Genomic DNA, 14,157 nt, shown 5'->3' with positions numbered 1-14,157 from the left:
CTGTGCTGCCTGCTCCGAGCTGACCTCCCTCGTGAGCACAGACGATGGGCGCAAGGGCCTCACGCGGCCAGCGGGGCAAGCCTGCCGGTGGGACAGTCCCCCTTGCCGCCAGAGCACTCCAAGGCCCCCGGCTGGGATGTCCCCAAAGGGCTTCCCTCCTCAGGGGTATCGCCACCTGGCCCCCCACATGGGGAGGTCTCTGTGGTCCGGCGGGGGGCGGGGTGTTGTTTCTCCTGGAGCATGAGGACACCCACCCGGCTGGAAGGGCTCGGGCCGTGAAGAAGGGACACTGGGGCAGGGGCAGCGCCTGGGGGAACCGTCGGTAAAACAACTTTTTTCTTTAAGGTTTGATTTATTTATTTGACAGAGACACAGCGAGAGAGGGAGCACAAGCAGGGGGAGCGGGAGCGGGAGACACAGGCAGGACCTGGGATCATGCCCTGAACCAAAGGCAGACGCCCGACGACGGGCCCCCAGGTGCCCTGAAGCATCTCACGCTTGGTTTCAGCTCAGGTCACAAACTCAGGGCTGTGGGGCGCCCTGTGCTCAGCGGGGGCCTGGCTTGGGATTCTCCCCGCTCCCTCCGCCCCTCCCCCAACTTGCACTCAAAATAAATGCAATCTTAAAAAATAAAAACAAAGGAGGGACGTAGGTGGGGGTGGCCCAGGAGACGTCCCCGCCAGCTGCTGCTGGCCTGAGACTGACTCCGCTCATCCTGCTGACCCCCGCTCTGCTGCTGGGGGACCCTCTTCTGTCCCAGGGGCTCCGCATAGGTGCTGTTCCCGGTTGGGGCTGACCGTCCTGGTTTTTGGAGGCAGCCCCATGTTCTGTGGGATGGGGCGCAGCACCCCCAGTTCTAGCCAGTCAGTGCTGGGCCCCGTGGAAGGCACGGCACCTGCAAAAAAAGATGTCCACATCTTTACCCCAAAGCTGAGAATGTGCCCGTGGGGCCCGGGACGGCCCAGCCATGACGGTGGAGCAGCAGCCCGCAGCACCAGGGGCCGACAGAAGAGGCAGAGGCCCCAGAGAAGACGGGGTATGGGGCCCACAGGGGCCACGCAGCCGCCCTTGAAGGCGGAGGAAGCGGCCTCACCGCCAAGGCTGGCAGGCAGCTTCCAGAAGCTGGAAAAGGCCAGGAACGGGTTCTCCGGAAGGACGGGCAGCTGTGCGCACAGCCTGAGCCTAGGCTGGTGAGGCCCATTTGGGACCTCTGGGGAGCCCCAGCCAGGGAACATGAGAACAGGACGTCTGCTGGGGCAGCAGTAGAAAGCAGAGCTCTGGGTGGCAGCAAATCCATCCCCCGGTGGTAGGTGACCCCTGTGCTGGGCACCACACTCTACTGGGCGGGGCCACTGGGAGGGTCCTGAGGCCTTGGTAACCATGGTAACCACGCAGGAGGCAGCTGAGGACGCTCTGTGACAAAGAACTCCAAAGCCCTTGTCACCTCTACCTGACTGTTGGTACTTCAGCTCCCGTTTTACACTGGGAGCACTACTGGGTGGGGGCGGGGGGGTCCTTCCTGCCCAGCATGGAGCCTGGCCCGGGATGCCCACCCCTAGTTCATCATCAGACATCCCTATAGAGGGGAGAAGGGAGTCAACTTGTCCCCCCGGCCTCAACCTCAGCCTGCCCTTCAGGACACGGGTTCCGGGACCCAGGGAGGCCAGTGTGTGCAGACCTATTCCTGCCCGCACCCCAGGCCTGGGGTTCCTCACCTCATCTAGCCTGAAGTCCCCGCCACCCAGCTGTCCGCACACAGAAGCCCACACAGAAGCCCGTCAGCCCCGGAGGTCGGTGGCCAAGTCCCGGGGACGGTCCCACCCCTGCTGCTGTCCTTCCAGGGCCCGGAGGCCTGGGAGCCTCCATCGCCCTCCAGCTCCAGCTCCGCCAGTGCACTCCCCCACATCACGCGGGGCTCAGAAGCCTCCGCCCACCCCTCAGCCCCCAAGAGCAGACGCTGGGATGGGCCCGTGCCCTCTGCCTGCCAACCACTGTGCGGAGGTGGGGAGGCGCCCCTCCTTCAGGAAGCCGCTCCGCGCTCAGCGGCCCCTGGTTTCTGCTCCCCCAGGGCTACGCGTGCCCCCTTGGACCTCCCGCAGACAGGCCCAGCACGAGACCCGGTGTCCCCCGGCTGGGTGAGCATCCATGCCCAGCAGCTGGTGGCCCCCAACTCCCCACCAGCAGGGAGCTGCTCATCAACTGGGCTCTGTAGGGGCCCCGTGAGCCATCACGCCCAGGCCGAGGCCTTTAGACAGCAGACAGCTCTTCTGCAAGCACCCCCCACCACCGCCCTGTCCCCCAGGCCCCTTCAGGGGGCCTCCTGGAGCCTGGGCTGGGGCAAGGCACCCCTCCCTGAGGTGGCCTCCAAGGCCTCAGGGCTGCGTGTTCTAAGGAAGGGACAGTCACGGGGTCCTCCTGGGCCTGGGTGTTCTCATCCCTGGGCTCACGAGCTCCCGCGGGAGGTGAAGAGGCCCCCCGCTGCCCCCTACCCCAGGGCCCCCAGGAAAAGCGCTGGAACAGACACTGGGCTGAGTCATCTCTTAGGAGGGCAGTGACCTCGAGACCTGCGCCTCCGAGGTCGCCGTGTGCCAGAAAGGCGAGCTGCGGGCCAGGAAGGCGTGGAAGGCCTCAGCGGACTCAGAGGACCTCTGTGGGTGGGGCAGGAGCACGTCCTTGTCCACGTCCTCGGACACCAGCTGCGCCACGAGCCGCACGATGTCCTGGGGGCAACCGTGGGGTCAGGGGGCGGGTCCAGGCAGGGGCTGTGTGTCGCCGGTGCCCCCCGCCCCTCCCCCCACACACCCTGTAGTGGGGGTCAGGCCCACCGGTGCCCGGCTCCTCCCCGCCGTCCTGCGTGGCCAGCTGCCGGCGCTCGTGGATGCTGATGCTCCAGCGGCGGCTCGCGGGCCTGCTCTCGGGGGGCTCGCACACCTGCGCAGACAGGGGCGCAGTTGGCACCAGCCACTGTGCTCCCGGCTCCCGGCTCCCGCGCCCGCCGACCCTCTGCACCGCACGGAGAGCAGCCCGCCCGCGCGTCCCCAGGATCTCGCTCGGCCTGCAGCAGCTCCCGGCCCCAGCGCCGGCCACTTTTCTGCGTGAGGGTCGCCCCCAGACAGGGAGGTCCTCACAGCGGCGGCCGCGGCCCTTCCTGCTGGGGCCAGGAGGTGGCAGGCAGTAGGGGTCCTCCGGGCTGGCCTGCGAGAGCCTCAGGAGAGATGGGGTGGAAGGGGCTCCTCCTCCAGCCCCCTAAGTCAAGAAAAAGCCGCAGGAACTGTGAGGACCGGCGGAGAGGTGGTCAGAGGCCAGTGTGGAGGCTCAGCACAAGGCAGGAGGCTGGCACGGTGTCTGTGACCAGGAAAGACCAGAAGCCGCAGCCCCGCAGCACCGTCTCGGCCCCCCCCTCCCCCGCAGAGCTTCCCAGGTGGGCTGTATGCGACAGACCCTCCCAGACTCTGGCCAGGCCTGGGGACGCCCCCTGCTCCCTCCCTGGGCTTGGGGCGGGTGGGACATCCGGTTACTGCTGCAGCGCCGCAGGGAGCTCAGGACAGAGGGTTGAGACAAGTGCACAGTGAAGTCCCCACTCCTCAAAGAATTAAAACGAGAATCCCCCGGTGGCCCCGGTGGGTGTGTCGCCGCAGGAACCGGCAGCAGGCCTCACAGAGACTCCGCACGCCCAGGTCACAGCAGCATGGCCCACAACAGACCAAAGGCTGTGGGAAAACCCAGACGGCCGTTGCTGGGTGCCTGTGTTCCCTAGAGGGGCAGGTGCCCACCGTGGAACGACTCAGTCTTCACAAGGAAGAAACGTGGCTGAGCCCTGAGGACACTACGCCGAGTGACACGGGCAGGTCACCGGAGGAGAAACCCTGTGTGATTCCACTCTGGGGGTCCCCAGAGGAGTCAGACCCACAGCGACGGGAAGCAGATGGGGCGACGGGGCTGGGGGGCTGCCCCCGCCCCCCGCAAGCAGACGGGGGGAGCATCAGAGCCGAGGAGCGCAAGTCCTAAGATCGGGTTCTGACAACGTGGACATACTCAGTGCCGCTAAGCCATACACTTAAAAATAAGAAGCAAACCCCCCAAAGTGGACATTAGGGCCCAGAGACCCCCACGGAAGGGGACGTGAGGGCACACAGAGACCTGGGCCAGCCACAAGCCGAGGGGAAGGCCGGAGGAGGAGGCAGTGCTGCTGGCACTTGGGTCTGGCCCTCGCAGCCTGCAGACCTTAGACAACACGTTTCTGTGGTTTAAGCGTCACCCCCACCATCAACAACCGCAAAAACAAAAAAAGTGAAGCCCCCAGCCCCTGGGAGTGCGGCGGACCACGGGAGGTTGCAGACGGGGGCGTGTGGGAGCTGCAGAGACGGACGCGGGGCACGTGCCGAGGACCTGAGGCCTCACGCAGAAACAGCAAGGGTTAGGGGCGATAGAGTCATCCATGTCCTGGAAGAGAGGGTTTTCCACGGAGAGTTTGTACCCATGAAAGCACCACGCGAGTGCGGAGGCAGCATGAGGACGTCAAGCCGCTCCACAGTCCGGAGCTCAGACATCTCCGGGCCCCCCCTTCCAAGGCCCTCCGCCAAAATGGGAGTAAACCAGCAAGGACGGCCCAGGAACTGGGGTCCCGCAGCGCGGAGGCTGGCGGGGCACTCCAGATGCCAGGCCTTGGGGGGCAGCCTCCCCTGGGAGCAGAGCTGGCTCTGGGCTCCCCAAGTGTGGCCTGGGGGGGGCCCGGAGCAGCCACAGGCAGTTGTCCACAGGGCTGGGGCTCGGAGGTGGACTGAGCTGTGGGTTCAGCGTGGGGCTTTGTCACCAGTGATGCAGCAGCTCCGGGTGCAGCTGGGTCCCCGAGGAGAGGGTGCATGGTGAGGACAGGCCCCAAATCCCAGAATCCCAGTTTGTGGTGGGAATGGCCACGAGAGCTGGAAGCTATGGGCACCAGGCTCTGCCCCTTGCGACCCCGAAGAGCTAGGGCAGGGCTGTCGTCCTAAGTTACACAAGCACATGTGTTAAAAAAATAGCCCCAATTTTGGGGGCGCCTGGGGGACTCAGTGGGTTAAAGCCTCTGCCTTCGGCTCGGGTCATGATCTCAGGGTCCTGGGATCAAGCCCCACATTGGGTTCTCTGCTCAGCAAGGAGCCTGCTTCCCCCTCTCTCTCTGCCTACTTGTGATTTCTGTCAAATAAGTAAATCTTAAAAAAAAAAAAATAGCCCAAATTTTTACAAACAGTCTGAAGTGGTGGGGCAGTGGGGCAGTGGGATCCGACAGACACATGCACGCACCGCCGGCCGCAGGAAACCGTGCGGGCCCCAGAGGGAAGGAACATCGCACACGTCCGACGCACTTTAGGCCACCAATGAACAGAGATGCCAGCACAGGACTCGTCCGGGTCGCACTGAGCGGCCACAAGACAACGCAATTAAAAATTAACAGCAGAACCATATTGGGGCGGACCTTCCAAAGCAGCCCTGATCCCCCCCGAGTGAAAGGGGGAGTGAGGCCGCAAGCTGCCTCCCGCAGACACAAGCCAGGGTGCAGGGCTGCCGCCGTCCCGTGAAGACAGGACCCCAAATGCTGGGAAGGGAGGAAAAAGCCCCAGGATGGGGAAAGCAAGCGATTCAAGCTACGAGGAAGAGAACAGCACAGTGCACACTTCGCCAAACGTTAGAGGCCGGACGAGGAAAGATTAATGAGGTTCAATGAGAAAAAAAGAAAAAGAGAGAGACGACAGACGCGGCCACAGGACCGGAGGCCTCGCGGGCTCGGCGCCACAGCCGCCCCTCCTGCCGAGCAGCGCCGCTTCCTGCGAGAACGGAGCCCATCGCTCTCACGCCTTCCACTCCACGCGGAAATCCGCCTTCCCAGGGCCCGAACGCGTCTCTCCGGAGAATCCGGTTGGTCCACGTTCGAACGTTGTGCACAGAACGAGCAGTTTCTTCCAGACCGTCTGGTCAGATTTCTGTGTCTTTGCACTAACCTTTAAAGACTTGGTCCGACTTATAGGATTTCCCAGCGTGGATTTACTGTGGGGCCCCCAGTAGGAACCTTCCCACCCGCCCCCCGAGCTTCCGACGCCGCCGTTGCGTTGTCCTGGCCCGACTGTGGTGTGGTTTTCACGGGACACTGCGGTGTTTGATCTGCGGAATGGGCAGCAGCCAGCCACTGCCCCGGTCCTGGGGAAGTCTGTCCCCCGCTGTCCCGTAGGCCCCAGACTCACACAGGCGCTCGTTTCCCAGCTGTTTGCCCCGGGCTGCGGCTGTCTCTCCCAACGCCATACGGTTCTGTTTTATTTTAAGATTTTACTTATTTGAGAGAGAAAGAGCGAGACAGAGAGCACAAGCAGGGGGCGAGGCAGAGGGAGAGGGGAGGCAGGTTCCCCACCGAGCAGGGAGCCCGACGCGGGCCGAGATCCCAGGACCGCAGGATCGTGACCTGAGCTGAGGGCAGAGGCTCGGTGACAGAGCCCCCAGGCGCTGGTGCCGCAGTGTCAGTCGCTGGAACTTAGCACCCACAAGCAAGACCTGCTCTCGTCTTTCTAAATCGTTGCACGGTTTCTTTTCCAAGTCAATTTTCAAAACGAAAATCCTCATTCATTCAGATAACATCTTTACGGTGCAGCGACACGCGTGCGTCTTCGGGTGCTACATAAAGGAAGCCACACTCCACACACGCTGTGCTCGTGCTTCCCGCAGCACGGCCAGGCCTCCCGGGTCACCCTGCTGCCCGTGCGGGGGCCCCACCCACTCTACTCCACACCCAAAGGCAGAGTTTGGCCCCAAAGCAGGAGCGGGCGGGAGGCTGCTTGTGGGAGGTCTCGGTCCCACGGGCGCGGAACGTCCCCGCGCTTCACCCTCCGAGCCACCCGCGCGTCCTGATTTCCCCTCGTCTTAGCGGATTGCATTTTGCTGGGCAGGAAATCGCAGCACGACGGTCACGCCCCGTACGCAGATCTCTCGTCCCTCGTCTCCGACTGCTGCCGAGAGCTTAGCTTCGCGTCTGGCCCCGCGTCTCGCTGTGACGGCCCTGGGGACAGACTCCTGTCACTGGTACTCTTGGGGCCTGCTGGGCCTGTGGCTGTGGCCGCACTACCCGTGCCCGCCGGCCTCCGGTGGCAGCTGGTGAGGGGCAAGGCTGCCTGCCCGCGCCGGCACCGGCGTGCCAGCCGCGCGAGCCACTGCGGAAGCGGGCTCTCCAGCCGAGGCCAGCTCTCTGGCGGCCGCCGCTCCCGCGTCAGTCCCGTCAGCGCCCACATCCCCGACCCACGGACACTGGCACGGACGCACTTGCTGTTCTGAGCCGCGGACTCTGGGGGACCTTTGTCCGGTGCACAGGTAGTTGACGCCTGGACGGCGACGTGGGCACATTCGGGGTAAGATAGCAACACTCGTGAAAAGTTCTGTTTTTTTGAAAAACTGGTATTGCCCCGAAGAAGGTACTCGGGGGAAATCGGGCAGGTTTGACGCGTGGAATCTTCCCGGGAAACGAGACGGCACGGACGTCCGCCGGCTGCTGTCGGCGCTGCCGGGCCCCAGGGCTCGTCTCAGGAGCGGATTCGCTCTTGGGGACTTCGCGGTCTCCGTTGTGAAAGGGAACGAACCCTTTCCTTCCACTGCGCTTTCTGCTCCGTTACTTCGGTGTATTGAGAAAGTACGTTTTATTTTACGTTTCATTTATTTATTTGAGAGGAAGCGAGTGAGCCAGAGAGCACAAGCGCGGGGGGGGTAGTGGGGGGGGCAGGGAGCCCGACCACGGGGGCTCGACCCCAGGACCCTGGGATCAGCACCGGAGCCGAAGGCAGACGCACAACCGACGGAGCCACCCAGGGGCCCCCAGGAACTCCCGAGGGAGGTCGCCTCCGGCCGAGCTCTTCCTGGTGGTGGTCTCAGTGGCTCCCGCGGGTTCCAGCCGGGCGACGGGTTCGCGGCAGACACCGGCCATTTCGCGTCTCCCTTTCGGGCACTTACAGCTCCACCGCCCGACTGGGGTGCAGGCTCGGCGTCCGACGGGCCCATGGTCGTGGCGACCCTGGGCGCCTGTGAGGGTCGGACCGAGGCTCCCCAGAGCAACCGTGTCACGTCCCAGACGCGTCCGTCGCGTCCTGCCTGACTCGGAATCAGTCGGCTTTCCCCGTGGTAGTTATGCCTCAATTAAAAGAATAATCAATAGGTTTTTATGCTTGTTTTAAGGAAAGATGCTGGGATTTACTACCGTTATTTTCCGGATCTGTTGAGAGTCCACGTGTCTTCCCTGCTGCGACGACAGACGACGTTATCCGTGCGTTTCCCGAGTCCTCCGTCGTTTCGCACACAACGTCCCGGACTCTCCCAGCACCGGGGCTCAACCCGCACACCTTCCTCGCGGGCGGGGAAGAGACGGAGTCCCTGCTCCTGGGGGACAGAGGCGCGGGGGCTGCGGGGTCAGGCCGGCGCTGCCTGGTTTGACCCACAGGCAGGACTTCTCGGTCTGTGCCCAGTTCCAGGCGCACGGCATTCTCTTTCCTCCCGCCCCCGCGGCACGGGTGGAGTCGGCCGAAGCCGCTCCGGGAGAGCCAGAAGCGGCTCTGGACAGTCCTCAGCGCACAGGCGGGGGGACTCACTTCCTAACGGCCTGGAGCTGCCCGCCCTAAGTCCTTCACCGAGCCACTTTCTGGGGCCACCGGAGAGTTCCCTTTGCTGTCATCCGTGTCCCCGTTTTTGTGTGTTTTTTAAAGATTTTATTTAGTCACGTGACAGAGATCACAAGTAGGCAGAGAGGCAGGCGAGGGGCGGCGGGGAGAAGCAGATCCCGCGGAGCAGAGAACCCGACGCGGGGCTCCATCCCGGGATCCCGACCTGAGCCGAAGGCAGAGGCTCAACGACTGAGCCCCCAGGCGCCCCGTGTCTTCCCCTTTTCTCCTCCCTTTCTGTTCTCTCGTGGCCAAGTCCTGCAGCCGTCACCACCCCGTCTCCAGAACGTTCTCACCTTCCCGAACTGAAACTGCCCTCCCGACGCGCCACGTCCCCAGCTCCTGGCGCCCCCACTGTCCTTCCGGAGTCTGCCCACTCTAGGGACCTCATGGAGGGGGCCGTGCAGCGTCTGTCCGTCTGCGACTGGGCGGTGATTCGCACAATGTCCTGAAGGCTCATCGGCGTCATGGCGTTTGTCTGAACGAACTTCCTGCGTGAAGGCTCAGTCATGTCCCACCCGATGTACACCTCACACTCGGCGGCGACGGACCCGGGCTGCTTCCCCAACCTGCTGTGCCCAGCGCTGCCGTAAACACGGAGGTCCACCTGTGGGCCCCACGCCTTTCAATTCTGCCGGATGCGTGCCTGCGAGCGGAACGGGCTGCGGCGGGCGCACGTGGTCACTGCACGCTCATCCCTGTGGGCCTCCGCTGGTTCCCACACACCCACCAGCGCTGCACAGGGGTCCACGTTCTCCACATCCTGGCCAGTTCTTTCTTCTTCTTTTTTTTTTTAATTAACGACTGACTGATTGATTTGAGAGAAGAGGGGGAGGGGGACGCAGGCTCCCCGCGGAGCAGGGAGCCTGACCTGGGGCTCGAGCCCAGGACCCTGAGACCATGACCTGCGCCGAAGGCAGAGGCTTCACCTACCGAGTCCCCCAGACGTGCCCCTCCCTGTTTTCGAGAGAGGGGTGGTGGCGGGGTGAGTGGTGTCCGTGGTTTTGGTTGGCATCGTCTTGGACTAGGGACGCTGAGCGCCGCTCGACATTCTCGCGGACCCCTGCTCGAACGGGAGAAAGGTCTGCTCAAGCTCTCAGCCCGTTTCCGACTCAGGCGGTCTCGTCCGGAGCTCCCTCTGTGCGTTCTGGACCCTACTCCCTCCCTAGGTGGGCCCCGTGCAACGGTTTTCCTCCCACTCCGCGGGGTGACTCTTCCCTCTGTCCATGATGTCGGAAGATCTAGGTTTTAACTTGATGGACCCTAATTTATTTATTTTACATTCGCTGCTGGAGCTGTTGGGTATCGTGTCCATCCAATGTAATGAAGGTTCCCTGTTTCATAGTTCATGTCTTTGATCATCCTGAGTTGGTTTTCTAGGTGTCATCAGGCCAGTCCAACTTCTGGGTCCGGATGCGAGTCCCGAGCTCCCAGCACAGCATGCGGGCGAGACGGCCCCCCACCATGGAGCATCTTGGTGCACTGATCTCTAACTCTGCCCCTGGTGTATGTTTTGCCTCCCTGAAAGGTTTTTTTGTTTTTTAAGATTTTACTTATTCATTTGAGAGAGATCACAAGCAGGCAGAGAGACCGGCAGAGAGAGAGGGAAGCAGGGTCCTCGCCGAGCAGAGAGTCCGATGCGGGACTCGATCCCAGGACCCCACATCATGACCTGAGCCGAAGGCAGTGGCTTAACCCACTGAGCCCCCAGGTGCTCCTCTCTCAAAGCTCTGTTGGCTTTCCACATGTGGTTAAACGTGATCGTCTGCCCTCTCCTGCTCCCGGACTTGGAGGCTAGAAAGGTCACCCCTGCGCCCGGGGTTCTCCCTGGGGTTCAGGGAGAGGCACAGCTGTGACTGTCTTCCCCGTATGTGCACGGTTGCCCCACGAGACTTACTTGCAGTCCGTCTCCCCCACCTATGTGAGAGGCCACCTTGAGCCTGTGCTAAGTTCTGTGGGCATTCGGGTCAATTTCCAGACTTTCTTCTCCGTCCTGATGTTCACACGTCACGCGTCAGGACTCTGGCTTCGTGGTGAGAATTCACATCTGCTACGACTGGACCTATTTTTGGTTTCTTCTATTTTACCGGTTTGGCATACCGAAAAAGACAAGACGGACATTTATCGTTTTTTAAAGTGTATCTTTCTTCGGTGATCTCTACACCCAACAGGGGGCTTGAACTCACCGCCCCGGTATCAAGAGTTGAGCTCTTCTCCCCAGGCGCCCGAAACATCGGGCACCTTTGTTGTGAGGACCCTCCAGCCGGGGGTCTTCTCCTCCGGGAACTGGGCGTCTCCTCCTGTTGTCGGGCCTCCTGCTAACACTTTGGGGGCGTTTTAAAGTTTCTTTCAGGTTCGTTTGCCTACTTCCTGCCAAGTGGACTCCCGTTTTCTGATTGGCTTTTTCCCTCTTTCTTCCAGAGTCTGTTTACAACCGGGCGGGCCACTGCGCTGGCAGCTGCGCGGACCCGGTTCCCGGCTGCCGGTTCCGGTCCGCTCTGCCGCACGGAACAGGCCGGCGCGTCCCCGTGGTGCTGCTGTCCCCTGCGCTCCCATCCCTCCGGTCTGGCACCGGCCACCGTGAGGAGGGGCGCACCTGCAACCCCGCCGTGCTCGGCCCGGCCGGCCGCGCTCTGTCTCTGGCTTTACCCTCCGGCGCGGCACAGCTTCCCGGCCACCCGCGCCCTCCTCCGGCGCCGGCTGTATGGAGCGCAGCTCGCAGGCTGGACAGCGACGCCGGCGGACCGGGGCCCAGTGGCCAGGGCAGCCACTGCTGCTGCCGCCCCCACGCACAGGGAGCCACACACGGCTCCGGCTTCGCTGCTCCTGAAGCACCCCGGGGCGGAGCCGCCGGCCCCTCTCACGGCTCCGGGGCACCGGCAGCTGCTCAGCCATCCCGCCTAAGGCAGGGCGCAGGGTGCCTCGGGCAGGCGCAGGCCCTGGGAATGCCCCGGTCACCACTGCCGGGTCCCGCGGGGCCCCCCGCCCGCCTGCGCCGCCGCCCTCCCGCCCAGGGGCAGGCGCTGCGGGGACGGCGGGGCCGCGGGAAGAGCGCGCATCCCGGGGGGCCCTGCCCGAGGCCGCTCGCCCGGGCCAGCCCACCTGCAGGGCCGGTCCCCGGGGCGCAGCTTACCCAGTCCTGAGTCCGCACCCGCGGCCCTCCGCTCGGGGCGCTGGGCCGGCCCCAGGCCCTGCTCGGGCTCCGGACGGGCGAGGCCTGCCGGGGCGCCTTCCCCGCGGGGCCGTGAGCCCGGGGCTCCCGACGCTCCATCGCCGCCGGCCGCCGGGCTCCGGGCAAGGTCACCGCCGCTCCCCGGCCCGCCCCGGACACGGGGGGCCGCGTCAGGCTCCGGCCCTCCAGCCGGGCAGGCCGCAGGCCAGGGGGCGCCGCGGGCCGCCCTTTCTCTCCGCAGGGTCGCCGCGCGCTGCCCCCGCCCCGGGCCCCGGCTCCGCACCCGGCTCCGGCCCGGCCGCCGCGGACCGCACAGAGGAGCGCGACCAGCCGCAGGACCAGGGGCCCCGGCGCTCTCCCTCCTCCTCCTCCCGCCCCTGTGACCTCAGCGCGACGCGGGCGCGCCGCACCCCGGGGCTCTGCGGGCGCGGCGAGGGCGGAGCGGGGTCCGGGGCGGGCGCAGCGCGGGGCGAAGGGGCTGACGGCGGTCGGACGTGCGGGGCCGCGCGGCGCTAGCGGCGGGGGGCGGGGCGGGGCGGGGCGGGTCCTCCCCGGCGCGGGCGGGCGGGGGACAGGGGCGCGGCCCACCGCCGCTCCCGCGGCTCTGAGGGGGCGGAGCCGAGCGCGGCGGAAGTTCCGCTGGGGCTGGCCCCGCCCCGCCCCGCCGCTTCCGCTTCCGGCCTGCGCTGCGCCTGCGCTGTGGCCCGAGGGGCGAGGGGCGAGGGGCGAGGGGCGGGCCTGTGTGCGCTGGGGTCCGGCGCGCGCAGAGGGGTCCCCCACAGAGGCCTCGGTTCTGCGCCTCTCGGGGTCAACGAGGCGCAGTTCGGAGCTCGGGGGTCCGCGGCCGGAGCCCTTGGAGGCCGGCCTGGAAGGGGGCGGGGGTCGGCACGCGAGCTCGGGCAGCTGACCCCAGAAGCGGCCCGGTCGGCCAGGGAGGGACCTGCTCCGGGACAAAGGCCGGAGCCTGAGAGCGGCCTGGTCTGCCCGCTGGGGGTGAGGACACGGCGGCAAGGCCGTCCCCGCCGCTCCCCAGCCATGGCCCGGACTCAGGACCCCACGCCCCGAGCTGACCGCTGCACTCTGGCTCCTCACAGATGGCTTTGGCTTCTGAGCCCGCTTCCTTGGAGGGACAAACTGCTTTTCCGTGGGTCCGTGGAAGAGCTCCGTGACGCAGGCAGGGGACACAGGACCCTCCCTGTTTAGCCACTGGGGAGACTGAGGCACAGGGTGAGCGCAGCCCAGGTCTCTGAGGGACTCAGGGTAGCTGGGACTGTGTGCATGACCTCCTGGGCCTGGGGACCGTGTGGTGGGCGGGCGCCGTGGCACATAGAACGGGACAGATTGTAGGCCAGGGGCGTAGGTTACCCCTGCGTGTCTGAGGACTTAGCTGTGGAAGTGGACTTGGGGGGCGTGGTCCCAGCAGAGGGACCCCACACAGCCGGCGAGGACATGACTTCCCCCACTTTGGTTCCTTTCTCTCAAGTCAGCTCTGCGGGTAGAAAGTGAAGTCAGGAGTCTCACCCGTCCCTCCTTCCTGCTGAGTCACTTTGGAAAGGAACCTTGAGGACCAGTGACCAAGGCCCTGAGGCCCAGCGGCGGGAACAGGGTAGGGAGGCTCAAGGTCCCAGTGCCTGCTTCTGAGGGTAGCTGCTGGCAGATGCCACCAGGCCACCAGAGGCTCCGGGGCACAGTGGCCTGCACCCTGACCCCATCCTTCCAAGCCAGGAGCTGTCAGGGGAGGAGTCTGGGCCCTCAGGGAAGGTCTTCTGCCTGCACGCACCCCTGAGGCAGGGCCACACACAAGACCCGTGTACCCTTGTTCCCTAACTAGCCCAGGGGCACTGACCGTGAGGCTGACACCCTGTACTGCCTTGTGGGAGGAAGTAAGTTAGGTCATAGAGAAGAAAAATGGGCCATGGCTCATCCTCCGGGAACAGACCTGTGGGTACCCTGGGCTGTTGGTGACGCCCGTCCTCACGAAGAGCGGGAATGTGCCGCAGCCTGTGCCCTGCGCTCGGCACTGTGTTCTGAGCAGAGCTGGTGTGGCCCCCTCGGGGCTACCAGGGTCCTGGGGCCACAGCTGCCAAGCATGGGAACTGGTGGGCTCTTCCCGTGCACGGCGGGCAGCAGCGGGACCCGGCTGGGCTTTTGCTGGAGGCAGGAAGGCAGGGGGCGATGCTGGTCCCCCGGGCTGGGACGCAAACAAACTTGCTCGAGGGAGCTTGGCCTGGAGAGGCTGGGGGGAGGCAGCTGAGTGGGCTGGGGCCAGCAATGGGGGCCACTGTGCTTGCGAAGTCTGGGACAGGGATGACCAGTGGA

The 14,157-nt window shown here is 65.0% G+C and overlaps 1 protein-coding gene and 1 long non-coding RNA gene across 2 annotated transcripts; one reads left to right on the top strand and one right to left on the bottom strand.

The window, feature by feature from the left end:
* Nucleotides 1-394: 394 nt before the first annotated feature.
* Nucleotides 395-12,300, bottom strand: TEX22 (testis expressed 22). Its single transcript, XM_045074569.1, has 4 exons — nucleotides 11,800-12,300; nucleotides 2,803-2,931; nucleotides 2,557-2,720; nucleotides 395-895 (listed from the first exon to the last, which is right to left on the bottom strand). Exons 1-4 carry the CDS (start codon nucleotides 11,935-11,937, stop codon nucleotides 865-867), a joined length of 462 nt encoding a protein of 153 aa, XP_044930504.1. The 5' UTR covers nucleotides 11,938-12,300; the 3' UTR covers nucleotides 395-864.
* A 213-nt stretch (nucleotides 12,301-12,513) lies between these two features.
* LOC123390485 lies at nucleotides 12,514-14,002 on the top strand. The gene is made up of 2 exons (XR_006605075.1): nucleotides 12,514-12,831; nucleotides 12,933-14,002. It is a non-coding gene; the product is annotated as an uncharacterized LOC123390485 (long non-coding RNA).
* Nucleotides 14,003-14,157: the final 155 nt, after the last annotated feature.

Source organism: Mustela putorius, unplaced genomic scaffold (genome assembly GCF_011764305.1).
Source record: "Mustela putorius furo isolate JIRA1106 unplaced genomic scaffold, ASM1176430v1.1 tig00000129_pilon_pilon_pilon, whole genome shotgun sequence".
NCBI classification, from domain to species: domain Eukaryota; kingdom Metazoa; phylum Chordata; class Mammalia; order Carnivora; family Mustelidae; genus Mustela; species Mustela putorius.
This window is presented reverse-complemented; position numbering and strand designations above follow the sequence as displayed.